This window comes from Anomaloglossus baeobatrachus, chromosome 1 (genome assembly GCF_048569485.1).
Source record: "Anomaloglossus baeobatrachus isolate aAnoBae1 chromosome 1, aAnoBae1.hap1, whole genome shotgun sequence".
Lineage (NCBI taxonomy): Eukaryota > Metazoa > Chordata > Amphibia > Anura > Aromobatidae > Anomaloglossus > Anomaloglossus baeobatrachus.
The window spans coordinates 357246097-357270651 of NC_134353.1; the positions used below are offsets into that span (position 1 = coordinate 357246097).

At 45.3% G+C, this 24555-nt stretch overlaps 1 protein-coding gene across 4 annotated transcripts in view; it reads right to left on the reverse strand.

The window, feature by feature from the left end:
* The window catches only part of SPPL2B (signal peptide peptidase like 2B), a 94434-nt gene that overhangs the window by 6866 nt on the left and 63013 nt on the right, over window positions 1-24555 (reverse strand). For all 4 annotated transcript variants that reach the window (XM_075352441.1, XM_075352440.1, XM_075352443.1 and 1 more), the window contains exons 7-13: window positions 21014-21110; window positions 20738-20854; window positions 20574-20655; window positions 7996-8070; window positions 7632-7694; window positions 5640-5739; window positions 181-258 (exon numbers count right to left, since the gene is read on the reverse strand). In XM_075352441.1, coding sequence (XP_075208556.1) covers window positions 181-258; window positions 5640-5739; window positions 7632-7694; window positions 7996-8070; window positions 20574-20655; window positions 20738-20854; window positions 21014-21110 — 612 coding nt within the window. The remainder of the gene's footprint in view (window positions 1-180; window positions 259-5639; window positions 5740-7631; window positions 7695-7995; window positions 8071-20573; window positions 20656-20737; window positions 20855-21013; window positions 21111-24555) is intronic.

Here is a 24555-nt window from a genome sequence, read left to right on the forward strand (position 1 = left end):
ATAAAAAAAAAATCCTAAACTTCCTTTTCCCAGATCAGTAATTTTGTCGATAGAGTAAGAAGCTTAAGAAAATCAAGAGGAACAAATTTTTTACGATACTTTGCTACCACCTAGAGGAGGCTCAGGAGGATAGCTGAAAACACTCCTTCATAAATGCCGCACTATTTAAGCAATACATACCAATAGTGCAAGCCAAAAAATAGATCCTCGAAGACTGAATGAGAATGTCAAATCTATGACAATAAGCCACCAGGAGACCTGTGTGAAAACAGTTAAAATATACATTATGGTATGAAATTAGTTTTTTTAGGACAAACCATAATAAATAATAATAATAGTAAATAATGGGGCTAATAAGTTACCGGCAGGTAGTAGCCAACTACCTGCCTGTTTTTCCTGGCAACGATCTGTACCAACTCAGAGTCATCATGGGCCATTTCTGCTTGTGATTCTGATGTTTGATGTCACGTCATGTCGACAGAGCAGCTCCTTCACTTCCGCCAACGGAGTGTTTCTGCTATCTTGGTGACTGACAGTGGCTCCCTGCTGCCTAACTGTGGGGAGCCTGGTGTCAAGCAGCAGGACATCAGCAGAGATGCCCTGCCCACAGAGTGGACAAGAAGAGAAAGAACTGCTCTGTAGAGGTGAGGTCAAAAGCAGGAGGAGAATCGCCGCCTGAGCTGGCAGAGATTGTAACAGGACAGAACTGTCAGGTAGTTAGCAACTACCTGACGGTAAGTTTTAGGCCATATAGAAAACAAAAATAGGATCCCAGATAACCCATTTAAGATAAACTGTATTGTTCTCAATAAATGGAAAAAGTTGGATATGTAGTCTTTAGGTTTTATCTGTGTGTGTTGCCAATGAATTTTCTGTTAATTATCTCTTACCGTAATAAGATGAGCAAATACGCATTATTAAGGGACACTAAATCCAAAGCTAGAGGATTATAAAAGATACCCCTGAGGAAGCCCATGCGAAACGTGTGTTAGAGTTGAGGGCACGTATAGCATTCAGATCATGGGTAAGCATTAGTACCTTTGAATTCACTATTGTTTTAGTATTTTACTTATTTCTGTCTTTATGACGTTTACATCCAAGCAAGACCAGACTGTCATAGTATATATTTTTCAGACTCCGCACTGTTATGTGATGTATGGACATGACTACAGATATCACTCGTACTTACACCAACCTGTCTTTACTTGATGGTATGATTTGCCACTCATGGATCTTTGCCCCTTTGTGTCCTTTCACTTTGAGGCTTTACCTTTCACCTCATGTTTTAACTGTTCGATCATTGTTTTCAACTTGATGTATTTTGGACTATTTTGATGTACAATAACGTTGATTTTTATGTATTAATATATAGTTTTACTATTCCATATATCTATAGGATTCACATTTTCATTGGATTTTTCCAATATAATTATATGAGTATTTAGGGCTTCTGATCCCCCCAACCTTTTATATTATTTTCTTTTATTTGGACTATTAAAATAGTGCATTACAAGGGAACATGCCCATGAAGATTTTCTATTGTGTTTTTGACGGTGTATTTTCGCTGTGTCAAAAACGCAGCATTTTACAAGCAAAGTGGATGGGATTTATAGAAATCTCACGTCCACTGTGCTTCATTTTAACGCTGTATAAACTCATCTGTGGAACACCTTTCCAATCAGCAGCATGTCAATTTCTCTTCCAGGTACACTGAGTTTTCTGTGCAGAATTTTGCCATAGACGTGCATTAGATGCTGAAAACCCACAGGTAAAAAACCCACATGCGTTTATATTGCATTTCCTCTGTAGAAACGCATCAAAAACGCATGCAATCTGCACCTGAGAATGTCAATAACAGGAAATTTCAAAAACAAAGCAGATTTATTTAAAGCATCATACACCTAACAGAGAAAAAAAATTCATCAAAAACAGGATAAAAACAAACGTTAAAAACCCCCAAACAAACAAAAAACAGCAATTGAACTAATGTGAAAAAAATGCAATTCCTTTATGGGTTTTTTTTTCTGCAGTGTTCACCGTGTGATACAATGACCTGAAAACTTGATTCTGAAGGTCAATAAAATTACGTAGATACATTGCATTTGGTTATAGTTTACAGAACTTTCTAAAAATAATTGCCTTTTGTAGCCATTTACTATGACTTTATTGTTTTTCATTTTCCCTCTGCTAGATCTGCATGAGGGCATGTTTTTTTTTTGGTGAGCTATAGTTTTTACTTGTACCACTTTGGGGTACATCCAGTTTATTCTACATTTGGCAATTGAAGGTGAAATCCCCAAATAGTTAGGTTTTTTTTTCGTTTTTCATTTTTCTTTACAGCATTTGCCATATAAGTTAAATAACTTTGTACTTTGGAAGAATCAATTGAAATACTATTTCCCAAGAATGTTTGGAAGAACAGATTTTAAAGGGAACCTGTCAGGTGCAATATGCACCCAGAACACAGAGCAGTTCTGGGTGCATATTGCTAATCCCTGCCTAACCGACCCTGTATATACAAGCATAGATAAAGAGATCTATAGAAAAAGTATTTCTAAACATCTTTTATCGTATGCTAATGAGCGAAGGGACCAGTCCCCTGGGCGTTAGTTGCCCGGCCAGTTGCCCCTTATTAGCTTCTAAGTACACTCCTGTGGGCAAACTAACATGCAAATGAATGTGCAGCGTCAGAGGCATGGTCAAACTCACCTCTCTGCTGCCACTGCCTCGGACACTGGTTTTCGGCTTAATGCGCATGATCACAAGTCCCTGGATTTTCAGTCATGCGCACTATGAAGTCGGATGTACACGTCCCGGCTTCAAACTGGTGCAGTGCGCATGAGCGGAAGTGCCGGGGAATTCTGATCATGAGCACTGACCCTATGCCCAGAGTTCTGAGGCGGTGTAACGGACATAGCTACGCACGTCACTGCCAATGATGACGCTGAGCAGTGAGCATTGAATAGCATGTTAGCACACCCACAGGGGCGTGCTAACATGCTAAGAGGGCAGACTAGTCGGGGGAAATAACACCCTTGCAACTAGTACCTGTGCTCATGAGCATATCATAAAGGATCTTTAGAAATACTTTTCTAAAGATCTCTTTATTTATGCTGCTAGATACATGAACTATTAGGCAGGGATTAGCAGTATGCACCCAGAACTGCTCGTGGTTCTGGGTGCATATTGCACCTGACAGGTTCACTTTAAGGAAGTAGTTACACCAAAATAGGCTTTTTTTTTATTTTTTTATTTTTGCAATGGGTAAAGGCTGTGATTCTAACTTTTTTTTCTGTGATTTTAATTTTTTTTTTTTTTACATTTTTTTAACATTACACACATTTTTAATCTTTTTATTTCTATTTTATTTAGTGGAATTTAAGTCCACTATTCTAATTAAACCTCTTAATTGCCACTGTCCATGACTGACAGTGGCATATAAGGAGAAAACATTAGTAATAAGAGTTCTCTTATCACATCTGTTAGAGCAGGGGTTTCCCAAGCTTCAGTCCTCACAGCCCCCAACAGGTCATGTTTTCAGAATTCCATTATCATTGAACTGGTGATGGAATCATAAAGGCATTACCTGTACAATAAGGAAATCCTGAAAACATGACTTAGGGGCCGTGAGGACTGGAGTTTGGGAACAGCCATGTTAGAGGCACCCACTATGTAAAGAGCAGGCCTCTCCACATGTGATATAGACTTCTACTGTACAGAAGTCAAAAAGGGGTTTAACAAACAAACAAATTAAAAAAAAACAAAAAAAAAAACAAAACACATTTAAGTTAATATGACATATTCCCTCTCCAACCATACTTGTTTCTGGGGCAATAAAAAAAGAAAATAAAATACACAACAATCTGCAAGATCTTTGTAATAGAAACCCTTCAATGGAAGCATCCCTTTTATTTCTGATAACATGTAAAATGATCGCTACCTATAGAAAATAATGCACTGGATCACGTTAGCTGCACTGTCTCGACCTCTTACTTATATACATTCACATTATTTGACCACCTCTGCAGATCATCTCCAGAGCTTTAATATCTACTCTATATTCTTCATCAAACAGCGTTTCTCACCACACGGTACAGAACTGTTAGTAAACGGGAGGTGGGCATGGTGGGCACACGCGATAACGTGTCCTGGAACAATGCATGGAGTTAGATTTTTCCTGTTCCATCCACTCTAACGCAGTAGAGCCTGCTTACAAAGTCCTCATGTGCTCGTACATGGTCCCTGCACACTAGGTCCCTAGATATCGCATTAATTGTTTCTTTCCGGGATTGTGCTTCCAAAGGCAATATGTTGCAGGTCTTTTGTTTCTAATCACATGTATATAACTTTGCTTGTGCCGTTTTTCAGTCCCCACAGTAAGATATCCTAGGCAAGCTCTGTTACACAACAAAACATCCACATTTACCCACCTTCAGTACAAATTCCTCACCACCTTCTTAGCAGCAAAACAGAAAATATTATTTGCACCTGGACTTTCTATCCTAAATCGATAATTTTATGGGCAATGAGCAACTCACTAGTGTCTTAAATAACACTTGGGCTAGGTTCACACTTCCGTTAAATTGTATCAGTCACAATCCGCTACTCTGGTAAACAACGGAATCCGTTTGGCGGATTCCGTTGTTCCCATAGACTTGTATGAGCGGCGGATTGTGACTGATAATGCTGCGTTGCATCCTCCGCCCGACTGATCAGTCGTGGAGCGACTGACCGCGGGGCGGAAGGAACACAGCTTGTAACGTTTTTTGAGCAGCGCAATCCGTAGGATTTCACTGCGCATGCTCTCTCTGGCTCCCTGCACATGTAACCGGGATACACATCGGGTTACCAAGCAATGCACTTTGCCTAGTTACCCGATATTTACCCTGGTTACGTGTGCAAGGAGCCAGCACTAAGCGGTGTATGCTGGTAACCAAGGTAAAGATCGGGTAACCAAGCAAAGTGCTTTGCTTAGTTACCCGATATTTACCCTGGCTACGTGTGCAAGGAGCCCGACATTTCCTCCCCGCTCGGCCTCGCCCCCTCCCGCACTCCGCATGTATACACACGCACACACACACACTCACCTGTCCCCAGCCATGCAGACCGCGGCACTGACGTCCTCAGCGCCACAGCCCCGCTCGGCTCCACACACCTCACACTCCGCCCCCCGCACACAACGGAGTCCGACAATGAATTCTGTTCTTGGTCATCCAGTTTACAACGCATCAGTCACATGCATCAAGCAACGCATGTGACTGATGCAGAACAACGGAAATGTGAACCTAGCCTTAGGGATCTGGTACCTGTGGATAGCACATGCACATCTGCATACACGAAGCACCAGTCTTTCTTTTGGATAATAATATACAATAATACATCATATTGTCATTAATTACTGATCCTTACCTTTCCATTGTCTATGTGCCTCCATACTACACCCCACCCCCACGTTCTCTTTGCTTCTCCCACCCCACCTTTAGTGCATTCTGTCTTGTTTTATGTGTATGTTCATTGTTATATGATGTTATGATATATTTGACTTTAGCATTGGTTCTTTTTTTTAAAACAAAAGAATTATTAACCAAAATGTTAGTCACAGGATTACTTAAAAGTATTAACCAGCTGTATATCAATACCTGGCACTAATATGTCTCCAAAACCTAGTAGAGAGAATGGCCGGTCACAGAGAGCCAATGGTGAAGAGTTTAATCTTGGCACTTTCAGGACCATAGGGAGCTGATATAGAAAAGAGAGAACGATCAAATTAATAACAACCTAATCAGATCCTGAGTTACATAGGTGATAAAAAAAGCACAAAAAATGTGCCCTTATAATAGATTCCTAAAAAAAAATTACTCTAAAATTAACAATTTTGTATTAAAATCACAGAACTTTCCCTTAATGGATTATTTAGAACATCACAAAGTTTCACTTATCTATTCATTGTCTATGAGACTGCTGAAGAAAGCTGAGTCACTATTTTCAGTTCTATAGACAATGGATGGAGTGGAAGCAGTTGTGCAGCCATCACTCAAATTCATAGTGATGGGCAGACTCGCGGATAACTGAGATCGGCAGGTCTAAGTGGATTACACAAACAAAAAAACAAAAGGTTCCCAGAATTGATCCCAGATATCTAACTGGATGCCGGTCCCCATAAAAGTCTATGGGGGCCAGAATCCGGTGCTTAAAAATGGTGGTAGAAGGGATAGGGGTATTGGAGAAGGCGCGCTATACTCACAGACTCTCCGGCGTGGCAGTAACTGCTTCCAGCCACTCTTCTACCTGGGCTGCTCATTAGTGCTCATCCATATTCACTGCTTCCTCTGCCCACCAGCAGTCCTAGCGTCTGTGATTGGTTGCAGTCAGACGCGCCCCCAGCCTGTGTGACAGCATCTGACAGCCTTCGATCACAGACCCTGTCTGCGGGTCCCTATCGTGGTGGAAAACTAAATAAATAATAAAAACAAAAATTGGTGTAAGGTCCCCCATATTATGATACTAGCATAGATAAAGCATACGGCTACAGGCTGCAGCCCCCAGCCATGCGCTTATCTTGGCAGTGTATCAAAATAAGAGGAAACGAATGCGGCTTTTTTTTTTTTTAAATTATTTCAATAAATTATTGGGTCTCCTAAAAATAGCAGCCTACAGCCGCCCAGTATTGTCACATCCATTAGATGTTACAATCACAGAACTTTACCCAGCTCTTCCCGATTGCCCTGGTGCGGTGGCAAATGGGGTAATTAGGGGTTAATAATAGGTCACAGCTGCCACTAAGCCCTAGATTAGTAACGGGAGGTGTCTGAGACCAATAAGCATGTGTATCCCCAGCCTGAGAATACCAGCCCTGAGCTGTCGGGCTTTATCATGGCGGGTATCAAAATTGAAGAAGGGTGGGGGGGAGGAGATACACACCGCATTCCAGTTTTTAAAATTATTTATTTAAATAAATTAAAAAGAAAAAGTGCAGTAGGTTCCTCTTATTTTGATACCCAGCCAAGATAAGCGCATGGCTGGGGGCTGCAGCCTGTAGCCGTAAGCTTTATCTGTGTTGGGTATCATAATACAGGACGACACTATGACAATTTGTTTACTTTTATACCATGATAGTAACACGTACATAGGGTCTGTGATCACAAGCAGTCATACGCTATCACACAGGCTGAGGGGCACGTCTGACTGCAACGAATCACAGACGCCAGGACTGCCGATGAGCGAGGGAAGCAGTGATTATGGATGAGCAATAATGAGCAGTCACAGAAGTAGAATGAGCGACCTGGAAGCAGTTACAGCCATGCCAGAGATTCGTTAAGCATAGAGTGCTTGCTTGATTTTTTTTTTATTTTTCCGTTATTTTAGTTCCCGACTTCCAAGATCAGTTCCCTGAGAACTCCGGGTCCGACACTCTAGTAACCGAGCGGATCCGGACTACTAATACAATGTGGCATGTGTCTTGGTACTCAATGTCAGTTTGAGAGCGAGATCACACGCATGGATACTTTTCATCACATCTGCTCCCCATTCCCTCAGCTTTTGTACGACAGTCAATGCACAGATTAAGTCATCCTGCATAAGTACGAAATGTGACAATTATTTGAAATTCTAAGAATAAAATGACCGCTTACCTTTTCCTGAGTATATGAATCTGATGGACCTGCAGCAACTTCAACCATGATACTCTCCCCACTCTGCAGATAGAAAAACAGTTATTATTATTATTTATTATTATAGCGCCATCAATTCCATGGCGCTTTACATGTGAAAGGGGTATACATAATAGGGACAAGTACAATAATCATAAACAATACGAGACACAGACAGGTACAGGAGGATAGAGGTCCCTGCCCGCGAGGGCTCACAGTCTACAAAGGATAGGTGAGGATACAGTAGGATACAGTTTCATATGATGAATAAAATGTAAATTTTCCTACTAGAAGTCAATATCTGTAAAGCACTAGCTCAAGGCACAAAAAAAACAAACCCTCATACCTTAGTAAAAAATGGCGTGATGAATACGAAGAAGACATCATATACAAAGAGGACAAACAGGAGCAAAGTGCAGCTCTGGAAGAAAATACGAAATGTTACAAAATCAACTTAAAGGGGTTGTCCCACAAACAAAGCTAACTTAAAAGTTCATTTTAATCAGTAGATCTTGGAATAATATGTTCCACAATTGGATGTGTTTAAAGAAATGTTCCTGTGCTGAGATAATCTTATATATGTCCCTGCTATGCACTGCGTAATGGCCATACAGGGACATGGGCTGATAACTCCATATCTCCTGGGCCAGGGAGGACGCAAAAAAAGTATACAAACATACAGCACGGGATCAGACCGGATTCGTTTTGTAAGGTTAAACCTTTTCCGGTTTGTTTTTTAAAAATGTATTAACTCACAGAAAGAATCAGCTGTGATCCCCTGCTGTAATGTCTTTATCCTTTTTGCTTCCTCCCCTGCCCAGGAGATGTGGTATGGTCAGACCATGTCCCTGTATAGTCACACAAGGCCATTCCATAGTACAGGCAGATATACAAGTGCATCTCAATAAATTAGAATATCATCAAAGAAGGGAATTTTGTTTACTTACCGTAAATTCCTTTTCTTCTAGCTCTAATTGGGAGACCCAGACAATTGGGTGTATAGGCTATGCCTCCGGAGGCCGCACAAAGTATTACACTCAAAAGTGTTAAGCCCCTCCCCTTCTGCCTATACACCCCCCGTGCTCCCACGGGCTCCTCAGTTTTGGTGCAAAAGCAAGAAGGAGGAAAAGATTATAAACTGGTGTAAGGTAGATTCAATCCGAAGGAATATCGGAGAACTGAAACCAAACAACATGAACAACATGTGTACACAAAAAAACAGGGGCGGGTGCTGGGTCTCCCAATTAGAGCTAGAAGAAAAGGAATTTACGGTAAGTAAACAAAATTCCCTTCTTCTTTGTCGCTCTATTGGGAGACCCAGACAATTGGGATGTCCAAAAGCAATCCCTGGGTGGGTAAAATAAAACCTCGTAATAGAGCCGTAAAACGGCCTCTTCCTACAGGTGGGCAACCGCCGCCTGAAGGACTCATCTACCTAGGCTGGCATCCGCCGAAGCATAGGTATGCACCTGATAGTGTTTCGTGAAAGTGTGCAGGCTCGACCAGGTAGCTGCCTGACACACCTGCTGACCCGTAGCCTGGTGCCTCAAAGCCCAGGACGCGCCCCCGGCTCTGGTAGAATGGGCCTAGAGCCCTGAGGGAACCGGCAGCCCGGTAAGCTTCGAGAATTGGTTCCTTGATCCACCGGGCCAGGGTTGATTTGGGAGTCTGTGACCCTTTACGCTGGCCAGCGACAAGGACAAAGAGTGCATCCGAGCGGCGCAGGGGCGCCGTACGAGAAATGTAGAGCCCGAGTGCTCTCACCAGATCTAACCAGTGCAAATCCTTTTCACATTGGTGAACTGGATGATGACAAAAAGAGGGTAAGGAGATATCCTGATTGAGATGAAAGGGGGGTACCACCCTTGGGAGAAATTCCAGAACCGGACGCAGAACCACCTTGTCCTGGTGAACACCAGGAAAGGGGCTTTGCATGACAACATTGCTAGCTCAGACACTCTCCGAAGTGAAGTGACTGCTACTAGGAAAATCACTTTCTGCGAAAGGCGTGAGAAAGAAATATCCCTTATTGGATCGAATGGTGGTTTCTGAAGAACCATCAGCACCCCGTTCAGATCCCAGGGTTCTAACGGCCGCTTGTAAGGAGGAACGATATGACAAACCCCCTGCAGGAACGTGCGTACCTGTGGAAGTCTGGCTAGGCGCTACTGGAAAAACACAGAGAGCGCTGAGACTTGTCCCTTAAGGGAGCCGAGCGACAAACCCTTTTCCAGTCCAGATTGAAGGAAGGACAGAAAAATGGGCAAGGCAAAAGGCCAGGGAGAAAAACCCCGAGCAGAGCACCACGACAGGAAAATTTTTCCACGTCCTGTGGTAGCTCTTGGCGGACGTTGGTTTCCTAACCTGTCTCATAGTGGCAATGACCTCTTGAGATAATCCTGAAGACGCTAGATCTAGGACTCAATGGCCACAGTGTCAGGTTGAGGGCCGCAGAATTCAAATGGAAAAACGGCCCTTGAGACAGCAAGTCTGGTCGGACTGGTAGTGCCCACGTTTGGCCTACCGTGAGATGCCACAGATCCGGGTACCACGACCTCCTCGGCCAGTCTGGAGTGACGAGGATGGCGCGGCGGCAGTCGGCCCTGATCGTGCGTAACACTCTGGGCAACAGTGCCAGCGGAGGAAACACATAAGGGAGTTGAAACTGCGACCAATTCCGAACTAAGGCGTCTGCCGCCATAGCTCTGTGATCGTGAGAGCGTGCCATGAATGCCGTGACCTTGTTGTTGTGCCGGGACGCCATTAGGTCGACGTCTGGCCTCCCTCAGCGGCAACAGATCTCCTGAAACACGCCCGGGTGAAGAGACCATTCCCCTGCGTCCATGCCCTGGCGACTGAGAAAGTCTGCTTCCCAGTTTTCGACGCCCGGGATGTGAACTGCGGAGATGGTGGAGGCCGTGGCTTCCACCCACATCAAAATCCGCCGGACTTCCTGGAAGGCTTGCCGACTGCGTGTTCCGCCTTGGTGGTTGATGTAAGCCACCACTGTGGAGTTGTCCGACTGAATTCGGATCTGCTTGCCTTCCAGCCACTGCTGGAACACTTTTTAGGGCAAGATACACTGCCCTGATCTTCAGAACATTGATCTGAAGCGAGGACTCTTGCTGAGTCCACGTACCCTGAGCCCTGTGGTGGAGAAAGACTGTTCCCCACCCTGACAGACTCGCGTCCGTCGTGACCACCTCCCAGGATGGGGGTAGGAAGGATTTCCCATGCGATAATGAAGTGGGAAGAAAGCCACCCCCTAAGGGAAGCTTTGGTTGCCTGAGAGAGGGAGACGTTCCTGTCGAGGGACGTCGGTTTCCTGTCCTATTTGCGTAGGATGTCCCAATGAAGAGGACGCGGGTGAAACTGCGCGAAAGGAACTGCCTCCATTGCTGCCACCATCTTCCCCAGGAAGTGCATGAGGCCCTTCAAGGGGTGTGCTTGACCTTGAAGGAGAGATTGCACCCCTTTCTGTAGTGAACGCTTGTTGATCAGCGGAAGCTTCACTATCGCCGATAGGGTATGAAACTCCATGCCAAGATATGTCAGCGATTGGGCTGGTGTCAGATTTGACTTTGGAAAATTGATGATCCACCCGAAACTCTGGAGAGCCCCCAGAGAAGCGTCGGGGCTGTGTTGGCATGCCTCTTGAGAGGGTGCCTTGATCAGCAGATCGTCCAAGTAAGGGATCACCGAGTGACCCTGAGAGTGGAGGACCGCAACTACTGTAGCCCTGACCTTGGTGAAAACCCGTGGGGCTGTAGCCAGGCCGAACTGCAGTGCCACGAACTGCAGGTGTTCGTCTCCTATGGTGAAGCGCAAGAAGCGTTGGTGCTCTGGAGCCACCGGTACGTGGAGAAAAGCATCTTTGATATCGATCGATGCAAGGAAATCTTCTGGGGACATTGAGTCGATGACGGAGCGGAGGGTTTCCATCCGGAACCGTCTGGTCTATACGTGTTTGTTGAGCAGTTACGGGTCCAGGACAGGACGGAAAGACCCGACCTTCTTTGTAACCACAAACAGGTTGGAGAAAAACCCGTGACCCTGTTGCTGAATAGGAACAGGGACCACCACTCCTTCTGCCTTCAGAGTGCCCAGCGCCTGCAGAAGAGCCTCGGCTCGCTCGGGAGGCGGGGATAACCTGAAGAATCGAGTCGGGGGACGAGAGGCGAACTCTAACTTGTAACCGTGAGACAGAATGTCTCTCGCCCAACGGTCTTTTACCCTTGGCAGCCAGGAGTCGCAAAGGCGGGAAAGCCTGCCACCAACCGAGGATGCGGATTGAGGAGACCGAAAGCCATCAAGAAGCCGCTTTGGTAGCGGCACCTCCGGTGGTCTTTTTGACTTAGACCGCCATGAATCGGAGAGCCCTTGATCTATTCAGAGGCCTTTTGGACGAGGAGAATTGGGACCTGCCCGCGCCCCGAAAGAACCGAAACCTCGACTGCCCCATCCTCTGTTGGGGTATGTTCGGTTTGGGCTGGGGTAAGGATGTATCCTTTCCCTTGTATTGTTTGATGATTTCATCCAAACGTTCGCCAAACAGTCGGTCGCCAGAAATTGGCAAACTGGTTAAACGCTTTTTTGGAAGCAGAATCTGCCTTCCAGTTCCGTAGCCACAAGGCCCTGCAGAGTACCACCGAATTGGCGGAAGCAACCGCCATACGGCTCGCAGAGTCCAGGACAGCATTAATAGCGTAAGACGCAAATGCCGACGTCTGTGTGGCTGCGTCAATTTGCGCTTGACCTGCTGAGATAGCTTGTAGCACCCATACGGCTGCAAATGCTGGTGCAAAAGAAGCGCTGATAGCTTCATAGATGGATTTCAACCAGAGCTCCATCTGCCTGTGAGTGGCATCTTTGATTGATAGACGCTATAAGATCGTTCACTATGGCGTCCCCGTCAGGCGTATCAAGATTGAGAGCGGCCTCAGGATCAGAATCCTGATCAGCTGTCTCCGCTTCATCATCCAGGGATTCCCCCCGCTGAGACCCTGACCAATATGAAGATGTCGAGGGAATTTCCCAGCGAGCTCGCTTAGACGGTCAGGGGCTGGGGTCTGTATCAGAGACCTCACTCTGGGATCTATGAGACACCCCGGGGAGACCTCTGGTCCAACTGAGGTGGGCCAGGGAGCAATGATTCAACAGTGCCCCTGTGCTGAGATACCGGTCTGGATTGCTCAGTGGATCCTGCCGGCAGAGGGGTCGTACATGCGGCGCAGGCAGCATAGTAAGCCTGTGGTTTGGCGCTCCTGCCTTTTATGGGCGCCATGCTGTTGACTTCCCTGAGCAACACAATATATATACAGAATCAACTGTGCACCATACAGTGTAAAGCATATCTTATAAACATATGATTTAAAATTACACTCCTGCACAAATGTGGCTAGCACCACAGATGCTGCATACCCCCCGCATAAAGCGGTTGTGAGGCCACCAGGGTCCCTGCCTGGGTCTGTCAGAATTTGTCCCCCTCTGCAGCATTCAAGGAGCTGACAGGAATGGCTGCCGGCTTCTGAGGAGAGGACAGTGAGGGGGGTGGAGTATGCAAAGCATGCTCCAGCCCTCAGTGCTGCTCATCCTGTGCAGCGTCCCGCCCTTCCCCTGCTTGTCAGGGCTGTGGGCGGGAGGAAGAAAGACTAGGCCGCAAAAGCCGGGGACTCGAGTAATAAACGCGGCCGCCGTAAAAGCGCGGCCGCGCGGAAGTCCCCGGCGCACTACAAGTCCCAGCCGCGCCTCAGTGTCAAAACATGGCGGCGGCGGTCAGCGCGGTAGTCTCCCTACATAAACACACTCAGCGATGCTGAGTGTGTAATGGCACGGCTGCCGGCGTCCTGAGAGAGGAGGAAGCCGTGGGCGTGACCCTTAGAAAGTGCGGGAACTGGTGCCTCACAGTGCAGTGAGGGGAGTGGAGTATGCAAAGCATGCTCCAGCCCTCACTGCAGCTCGTCTGTAAAGCGTCCCGCCCTTCCCCTGCCTGTCAGGGCTGTGGGCGGGAGGAGGAAACACTAGGCCGTACAAGCCGGGGACTCAAGTAATAAGCGCGGCTTCCATAAAAGCGCGGCCGCGCGGAAGTCCCCGGCGCACTACAAGTCCCAGCCGCGCCTCAGTGTTAAAAACATGGCGGCGGCGGTAGTACGGTAGTCCCCCTACATAAACACACTCAGCGACGCTGAGTGTGTAATGGCACATTAACCCGGTCAGCGCCGCGGTCCCCGGTGCACTAGCACACCCAGCAATGCTGGAGTGTTGCTGTGCGCGGTCCCCACAGGGACACAGAGTACCTTCAAGTAGCAGGGCCATGTCCCTGAACGATACTCGGCTCCTATCCAGCAGAGTCTTAGGAGCTGTGGATGGAGCACGGTCTCAGTGCCTGGAGACCGTTAAGATCCCACTTCACCCAGAGCCCTGAGGGGGATGGGGAAGGAAAACAGCATGTGGGCTCCAGCCTCCGTACCCGCAATGGATACCTCAACCTTAACAACACCGCCGACAAGAGTGGGGTGAGAAGGGAGCATGCTGGGGGCCCTATATGGGCCCACTTTTCTTCCATCCGACATAGTCAGCAGCTGCTGCTGACCCATCTATGGAGCTGTGCGTGCGTGTCTGACCTCCTTCGCACAAAGCAAAAAACTGAGGAGCCCGTGGGAGCACGGGGGGTGTATAGGCAGAAGGGGAGGGGCTTAACACTTTTGAGTGTAATACTTTGTGCGGCCTCCGGAGGCATAGCCTATACACCCAATTGTCTGGGTCTCCCAATAGAGCGACAAAGAAAAGTTAATTTATTTCAGTAATTCAATACAAAAAGGGAAATGCGTATATTATAGAGAGTCATTACACACAGAGGGATCTATTTCAAGTGTTTATTTCTGTTAATGATGATTATGGCTTTCAGCCAATGAAAACCCAAAAGTCATTATCTCAGAAAATTAGAATATTTTATAAGACCAACTGAAAAAATGATGTTAAACTAAGAAATGTTGGCCTACTGGAAAGTCTGTACAGTAAATGCCTCAATACTTGGTTGGCGCTCCTTTTGCATGACTTACTGCATCAATGCGGTGTAGCATGGAGGAGATCAGCCTGTGGCACTGCTGAGGAGTTATGGAAGCCCAGGTTGCTTTAATAGCAGCCTTCAGGTCGTCTGCATTGTTGGGTCTGCTGTCTCTCATCTTCCTCTTGACAATACCCCATAGATTCTCTATGGGGTTTAGGTCAAGCAAGTTTGCTAGCCAATCAAGCACAGTGATACTGCGGATATTAAACCAGGTATTGGTACTTCTGGCAGTGTGGACAGGTGCCAAGTACTGCTGGAAAATGAAATTTCCATCTCCAGAAAGCTTATTGGCAGAGGGAAGCATGAAGTGCTTTAAAATGTCCTGGTAGACAGCTGTGCTGACTTTGGTCTTGATAAAACACAGTGGGCCTACACCAGCAGCTGACATGGCTCCCCAAACCATCACTGATTGTGGAAACCACACTAGACCTCAAGCAGCTTGGATTAAGTGCCTCTCCAATCTTCCTCTAGACTCTGGGACCTTGATTTCTAAATGAAATGCAAAATCTACTATCATCTGAAAACAACACCTTGGAGCACTGAGCAACAGTCCAGTTCTTTTTCTCCTTGGCCCAGGTAAGATGCTTCTGGCGTTGTCTATTGATAGCTCATGTCCTGGATATGGCTGTGTGTGATGGCTCTGGAAGCACTGACTCCAGCAGCAGTCCACTCCTTGTGAATCTCCCCCAAATTTTTGAATGGCCATCTTAATCCTATCAAGGCTGCGGTTATCCCGATTGCTTGTGCTCCTTTGTCTGCCACACTTTTTCCTTCCACTCAACTCTCCATTAATATGCTTGGATACAGCAATCTGGGAAGAACCAGCTTCTTTAGCAATGACCTCCTTGTGATGTGTGTCACTGACTGCGTTCTGGACATCTGTCAAGTCAGCAGTTTTCCCTATGATTGGGTCGCTTTCTGAACCAGACTAAGGGACAATTTTAACCACTTAGAAAGCCATTGCAGGCGTTTTGGGTAATTATTCTAATTTTCTGATAGGACTTCAGTTGGTCTTATATAATATTCTAATTTTCTCAAATAATGACTTTTGGGTTTTCATTGGCTGTAAGCCATAATCAACAAAATTAACAGAAATAAACACTTGAAATAGATCACTGTTTGTAATGAATCTATATACTGTATTTTTCAGACTATAAAACGCACCGGACCATAAGACACACCCTGGTTTTAGAGGACGAAAATACAATTTTAAGCAAAAAATGTGGTCATGACACATTGTTATGGGGCGAGGATCTGCTGCCGACACAGTTATGGGGTAATGTCTCCAAATTCTCTACTAAGGTACCCCATCCTGGTAATGATCCTCCTGCCTTGTATATGATCCCCATCCTTGTATATATGTCCACCATCCAGCTATATACCCCCATCCTGCTAAATGCCCTCATCCTGTGGCACAGAAAAAAAATAAACGTTCATACTCACCTTTCCTCACTTCCTCACTCCAGCAGCATTGCTTGTTCTCCTGTCTGTGTCAGCAGCAGCGCCGCTGACCTGTGTGGAGCCGGTCACCGTTCCTTGCAGCATCGCGATAACTTCCTATCTGCTTACCTGCTGATGTGTGTTGAGAGCCGTGCACACAGGGATGATGTCAATGCTGTGTGCACCGCTCTCCACACACATCAACGGGTCGGCAGACAGGAGTACATCGCAATGCTGCAGGGAACAGTGACAGGTGAGTATACCATATTATTCACTGCCCCCCCCCCCCCCCCGCGCTGATGATGATGCGCGGGGGGCTGTGAATATAGCTGCACACTATCACTCCAGGCTGTAGTTGCCAGGGGTGATGACGTGGGCCAGCTCTCCCACCCATCATCCCACCCACCTGTCAGCGCCAGCTTCAGCGCTGAGAGATGATGTGCGGGAGAGTGCAAGCGTATGAAATGAGCGGGCCCACGTGGTCATGGCAGGCACTGCTACAGCCTGTGCATGCCGCCGATGACCTGCTCCACCGCAGCACCCTCATTCCCCACAGCCATGCCCAACATTTAGACTATAAGACGCACCCCCCCACTTTCCCCCAACATTTGGGGGGGAATAAGTGCGTCTTATAGTCCGAAAAATATGGTATGTGTTTCCCTTTTTGTATTAAATTACTGAAATAAATTAACTTTCTGGTGATATTCTGATTTATTGAGATTCACTTGTATAAGATTATTTCAGCACAAGGACATTTATTATTTTTAAACACATCCCTTGTGGAACTTACTATTATTCCAAGATCTATCGTTAAAAATGAAATTTAAAATAAACTTTGTTAGAAGGAAAACCAGTTTAAACACTAATGAGAATTGCTTTCAACAAGATCTTTGTTTTAAAACTTGCAATTTTAGCAAAGCAACAGACAATCCAGTCATTAGGAATCGTAGGCTGGCTGGAATATTGGGCTGACACGAAGCGAAAATTCCAACTTGTAAACTCTGAAGCTTACAGAACAGGGGTGGGGAACCTTTTTTCTGCAGGGGGTCATTTGGAAATTTCTACCATAATTCAGGGGCCACACAAAATTATCAACTTAAATATTACCCTACTATATTTAGTCAAACAATTAGCTCACTGTGGTGGCTGGAGCAGCTTCTCTTTGGTCCGGCTGTGATATTAGGCAATATTGATTTTGTTACTTCACACAACTGCTTTTTCAGGTTTGAGCCAGCTGGGACTGCTGTATATACATCACAGGAGGGGATAGAGGCATATACCATACATCACAGGATGGGCTGGGGGCATATACATTAAAGGGCTGTATACACATCACAGGAGGGGATAGAGGCATATACCGTACATCACAGGATGGGCTGGGGGCATATACATTACAGGGGAGTCTTGGGAGGAATAAACATCGCTGGGGAGGCTGAGGCATATATATCACAGGAGAGGTTGGGGGCATATACATCACAGGAGAGTGTTGGGAGAAATATAGATCTCTGGGTAGGCTGAGAGGCATAGACATGAAAAGAGACGCTGAGAGAAAATACATTACTGGGGAGGGCTGGGAGGAATATACATCACTAGGAAAGCTGCGGGGCATAGACAGCACTGGGGGTATATACAGTACAGACCAAATGTTTGGACACACGTTCTCATTCAAAGAGTTTTCTTTATTTTCATGACTCTGAAAATTGTAGATTCACATTAAAGGCATCAAAACCATGAATTAACACGTGTAAAGAAATCTTTAACAAAAAAGTGTGAAACAACTGAAAATATGTCTTATACTCTAGGTTCTTCAAAGTAGCCACCTTTCGCTTTGATTACTGCTTTGCACACTCTTGGCATTCTCTTGAGGAGCTTCAAGAGGTTGTCACCGGAAATGGTTTTCACTTCACAGGTGTGCCCTATCAGGTTTAATAAGTGTGATTTCTTGCCTTATAAATGGGGTTGGGACCATCAGTTGTGTTGTGCAGAAGTCTGGTGGATACACAGCTGATAGTCCTACTGAATAGACTGTTAGAATTTATATTATGGCAAGAAAAAAGCAGCTAAGTAAAGAAAAACGAGTGGCCATCATTACTTTAAGAAATGAAGGTCCGTCAGAAAAAAATGGGAAAATTTTGAAAGTGTCCCCAAGTGCAGTGGCAAAAACCATCAAACGCTACAAAGAAACTGGCTCACATGAGGACCGACCCAGGAAAGGAAGACCAAGAGTCCCCTCTGCTACAGAGGATAAGTTTATCCGAGTCACCAGCCTCAGAAATCGAAGTTTAACAGCAGCTCAGATTAGAGACCAGGTCAATGCCACACAGAGTTCTAGCAGCAGACACATCTCTAGAACACAACTGTTAAGAGGAGACTTTGTGCAGCAGGCCTTCATGGTAAAATAGCTGCTATGAAACCACTGCTAAGGACAGGCAACAAGCAGAAGAGACTTGTTTGGGCTAAAGAACACAAGGAATGGATATTACACCAGTGGAAATCTGTGCTTTGGTCTGAGGAGTCCAAATTTGAGATCTTTGGATCCAACCACCGTGTGTTTGTGCGACGCAGAAAAGGTGAATGGATGGACTCTACATGCCTGGTTCCCACCGTGAAGCATCGAGGAGGTGGTGTGATGGTGTGGGGGTGCCTTGCTGGTGACACTGTTGGGAACTTATTCAAAGTTGAAGGCATACTGAACCAGCATGGCTACCACAGCATCTTGCAGCGGCATGCTATTCTATCCGGTTTGCGTTTAGTTGGACCATCATTTATTTTTCAACAGGACAATGATCCCAAACACGCCTCCAGGCTGTGTAAGGGCTATTTGACAAAGGAGAGTGATGGGGTGCTACGCCAGATGACCTGGCCTCCACAGTCACCAGACCTGAACCCAATCGAGATGGTTTGGGGTGAGCTGGACCGCAGAGTGAAAGCAAAAGGGCCAACAAGTGCTAAGCATCTCTGGGAACTACTTCAAGACTGTTGGAAGACCATTTCCGGTAACTACCTCTTGAAGCTCATGAAGAGAATGCCAAGAGTGTGCAAAGCAGTAATCAAAGCAAAAGGTGACTACTTTGAAGAACCTAGAATATAAGACATATTTTCAGTTGCTTCACACTTTTTTGTTAAATATTTCTTTACACGTGTTAATTCATGGTTTTGATGCCTTTAATGTGAATCTACAATTTTCAGAGTCATGAAAATAAAGAAAACTCTTTGAATGAGAAGATGTGTCCAAACCTTTGCTCTGTACTATACATCATTGGTGGGGAGCACAGACATGGCTTGGGGGAGGCACAAACATTGCTGTGGGTATATGCACAGACAGACCTGGGGCAGGCTGGGGGGGGGCACAGAAAGACCTGGGGCAGGCTGGGGGGGGCACAGAAAGACCTGGGGCAGGCTGGGGGGGGGCACAGAAAGACCTGGAGCAAACTGGGAGGGGGCACAGACAGACCTGGGTCAGGCTGGGGGGGGGACAGACAGACCTGGGTCAGGCTGGGGGGTCACAGACAGACCTGGGGCAGGCTAGGGGAGCAAAGACAGACCTGGGGCAGGCAGGGGGGGGCACAGACAGGCACGGGGTACAGAAAGGCCTGGGGCAGGCTGGGGCAGCAGCTCCTCTTCTGTGGAAGGGGAGCGCATCTTGTGTCCATCCCGCCCACAAAGTACGTGCCAGCGTGGAGACCAAATCCTTCAGTGAAGCAATCGCAGTGTAATCCTGCGTGCGGGGTTTAAAGGACTGGCAGCCAGCAAGACTTGACTGCCACCTCAGCAATGCGGTCTCTGGAAATCTGCACGGAGCCGCAGAAAAAGTCATTGCGGTCCGCATATGGCTGGCGGGCCAGAAGTTCTCCGCCCTTGTAATAGGTGGTGATATTTTAGGTGGCTAACCAATAGTTAAAATGATTTGCAGATATAAGCTGGCTATCAAAGTGTAATAATATATACACATTGAACTCACCTAGAACAATAATCTACAGAGAAGTAGGTAGGAGAACAAAAGAAGATAATAAGAGTCTCTCAAATGAGATAGATTAAAGACAGGTGCCCGAAACCTGCACAGTGAGCGCCCAGAGGAAAATAATCAGTCCTAGTACCAGATCAACTCAAACCAATGCATCTAGTATAATAGCAGTCAATCTGTATTATATACTGTGTCTATTAGCTCCCGAGAAGTCAAGAACTTGCTTCTATCACGATGTAACATAAGCGAATACGTTAACAGGGTTTCAGATTCATCTCTACCTGAGCTAGGCACTTATGTATCCATCACATAACCAGTGTTTATCATTGATCTCCACCGACTGTAGTGCTGCCATAATCATTAAACAATCATCATCACCGAAGGCATGCTTGACGTGGAATGACGTATACAATTATCGAAGTTAACCTTCTTATTTTATAGCGATACCTACCTTAAATGTTGGCAGTCGAATTGCCTTCAACATGTAAAGACAAAAAGCTATTCCAAGAATATCCTGTAGTATCCAGGCCCATCTGAAAGATAGAAGAAGGCTTACTAAGTCCATCATGAAGGTTTTCCAATCACTGCCTTTACATTGTAATCAGAAGTACTTACTGGTCTTCATTCCTATATACTCCCCATATGACACTGACCGCAATGCAGAAGGAGGCTAGCAGGAGTTTCCAAATAGGTGGGCGATTATGGAAGTAGGGGAGATTATTTTCTGGCACTCTAAGAAAAGGAATCAAAGTTTAGATGGACAAGTGCAGAGAAAATAGTTCTTATTTGTTTGGATGTCTGTTATTTTAGGAAAACATTAAATGATCTCTTTATCACACTTGTTACTAAATGTTTCAGTTAGAACTAGGAATAATACTTTGGTGTGCTCACTTGCATTTCCCATATGGGATTATGCGGACGAATGGAGACAGACAGCTGTATAGTCCTATTGATGCAGCCAAGCAGAATATTCCAATGATTATATAAACTGCGTGTAAAGGAAAAAAATAGACATTAAATACAGATTATGTATTTTATAGCTCAAATGCAACATATTTATTATAAATATAAATCATATTTTAGAGATATAAATATATATAATAATAATATATACGGGACATGAGAGAGCGAGAGAGAGCGAGAGGTGGAGAGATATTTTACACACACACACATACATACATATATATACACATATATATATATACATATATATATACATATATATATATATATATACGTGTGTATATATATATACGTGTGTATATATATATACGTGTGTATATATATATATACGTGTGTATATATATATATACGTGTGTATATATATATACGTGTGTATATATATATACGTGGGTATATATATATACATATATATATATATACATATATATATATGTATATATATATATATATATATATATATATATATATATATATATATATATATATATATATATATATATATATATATATATATATTAAGGCACCAATATATCAGGGAGGGGGGGGGGTTGAGTGGTGCTTGAAATGACAGCCCCCTGCCACTACCCTCCAGCGGCTTCATTGTTTTTTTGTGCCCGTAACGTCTAGCTGGCTGAAAGTCGGAAGTTACGTCACAAGGTCTCAATGCAAGACTATGAGAGCCAGAATGAGGCTCTCATAGACTCGCATTGAGTTGTGACCTCCAGCGCGCTTCCATTAAACACCGGAGCTGTTGGGAGGTGATAAATCATAGGAGACTGACCGGAACTACACTGCAAAAAGATGAAGATGCCAGAAGGTGAGTATAAGGCAGGGGCAGGGGACTTAGATTTAAAGCACCACTCCATCACTGTATTTAAAAAAACAAAACGCTGTATTGAAGAATAATAATGGGAGTAATACTTTTGTTTGCAAAAGAAACTTCCTCATTATGTAAAGCGCTGTCCCTTAGTATACAGGGTCTTCTCTTATGTTTAGTGTTGTTCGCAATTGAAAAAAATTGTTCACTTATTCCATTTGATTCACTCATTATGTATAGTGCCATCCCTTACGTTATAGTATTCTCTATTGTTATGTTTAACGCTGCACGCAATGTAAAAAAATTGACAGCGTGCTACTGTTTGTCTCCTCACATTTACCTGTGTGTTCATCACGTGACCCGTCAGATGGCCTCACAAAATTATGTGACATGTCCCATCATACATCAAGGGCTGGGGGGGCTCATGCACTCTAAACTGCTTTCTTTATATTTCACCATCCTATAGAAGTGTCAAGATTCCCTTTATTCTGGGATCGAATCACTACAGTACCAAATGTATGGCTTTTCTTTTACTGTATTGCTATGTTTGCACAAGAAATTACTATTTTTTTTTGGTCACCATGAAGAAATTGATGGTGGCACAGCTGCGGCAGGAGCTTTTAGAGGCAGATGATGGCTTGGGATGCGAGCCCCCCTTAAAGTCAGGAGGGTGACACTTGATGTAAATGTATGTCATATGTCATGAAGGGATTTATTCTTTCTCCGGTAGTAGTCATGAATAAGAAACATCATAGCCAATACCGAACAAGGGGAGCAGCACCAGGGATTCAAAAGTGAACCCGGGGATGGTGAGTAAAGCACAATTTTTGTTATAACAAACTGCTCCTGGTGACCAAGATTTTATGAAAAGGGACTGCCAGTTAGATCCCAAACATGGGATATTGCCACGTTCAATTGTGGGGTATATTTTCTTCTGTTACCTATGTTCCCCTAAATGCTAATTAAGCCACATACAGGGTTGTAACCCCTATAAAAAATGTATATTATATATATATATATATATATATATATATATATATATATATATTATATATACACACACCTGTAATGTATATTTCAGTTGTTTGGTTGCCAGAAAAAAAAAATCCCAATGCCCCCTTAATTTGTATACAGTCATATCTTGATTAACACCACTAAAGCTAGCCCTGACTGAACTGAATCAGCAGTCCGGCATCTACCCAGTGACACTGCAGGAGCCCAGCCGCTGTCACACAGTGTCACTGCAGGCTCCTATTGCTTGCTCCTATCTGCAGTACAGTACAGAGCACAATATTATGATGCGAGTGCTTGTCATTGTCCATGCAGAGCAGCTGACTGAGGTCAATCAAGATATCACAGTGCTCAGTTTACAAATTGAGGGGGCATAACAGTGTACCAAGCCTTTGACCCCTACAAGGGTGCACCAAAGCCCACTCCTTTGCATACAAAATACATTTTTTTCTGACACCCAAACCACTAAAATCTATACTAAGGCACTAAGGCGAGGTGTTATGAGTAACCATTCACCAGATGTAGGCCTCACGAGTGTTCTTACACTGGCATACGTTTTAGGCTAAGTTCACATTTCCGTTGTTTTGTATCAGTCACATGCGTCACTTGACGCATGTGACTGATGAGCTGTTCAACGCTGTACAACGGATGACAAAGAACAGAATTCTTTGTCGGATTCCGTTGTGTGCGGGGGGCGGAGTTCGGGGGGGGGGGGGAGCCGAGCGGGGCCGGGCCGTGGCACTGAGGGCACTGTGTGTGTGTGTGTGTGTGTATGTGTGTATACACACATGCTGAATGCGGGAGGGGGCGGAGCCGAGCTGGGGGCGGGGCCAGGCGCTGAGGATGTCAGTGGCAGTGCTGCGGTCTGCATGGCTGGGGACAGGTGAGTGTATGAGTGAGTGTGTGTGTGTGTGTGTACACACATGTGCGGAGTGCGAGAGGGGGCGGGGCTGAGCGGAGAGGTGTCCCTGCACACGTAACCAGACTAAATATCGGGTAGCAAAGCACCCGATGTTTACCTTGGTTACGGGCCTACACCGCTTAGCGCTGTCTCCTTGCACCGTAACCAGGGTAAATATCGGGTAACCAACCAAAGCTGGTGACGTGTGCAGGGAGCCAGAGAGCATGCGCAGCGAAATCAGACGGATCGCGCTGCTCAAAAGACGTTACATGCTGCGTTCCTCCCGCCCGGCGGTCAGTCGTTCCACGACTGATCAGTCGAGCGGAGGGTGCAACGCAGCATCATCAGTCACAATCCGCTGCTCATACAAGTCTATGGCAGCAACGGAATCCGCTAAACGGATTCCGTTGTTTACAAGAGCAGCAGATTGTGACTGATACATTTTAGCGGAAATGTGAACTTAGCCTTACTGTGTTACTGCAGACTGCACTTTCATGAACAAAAGACCATTGAGAAAAAAAATGTATACTATGTAGTATAGTTTTCTTTACAATGGGACATTATGGTGGCTGGATGCTGCACGCTTTATGCCCACTGTTGGACGCATACGTCCTGAGCGTGTCCCCAGCAATGGGCCTAGACACAGTCTGGACCTAGGCTACAGCCCCCATACACCTTAGATGGCTGTCGTTGGAATTACGGTTGACCGGTTATTTGGCCAATAGCCATCTCTCCCATACA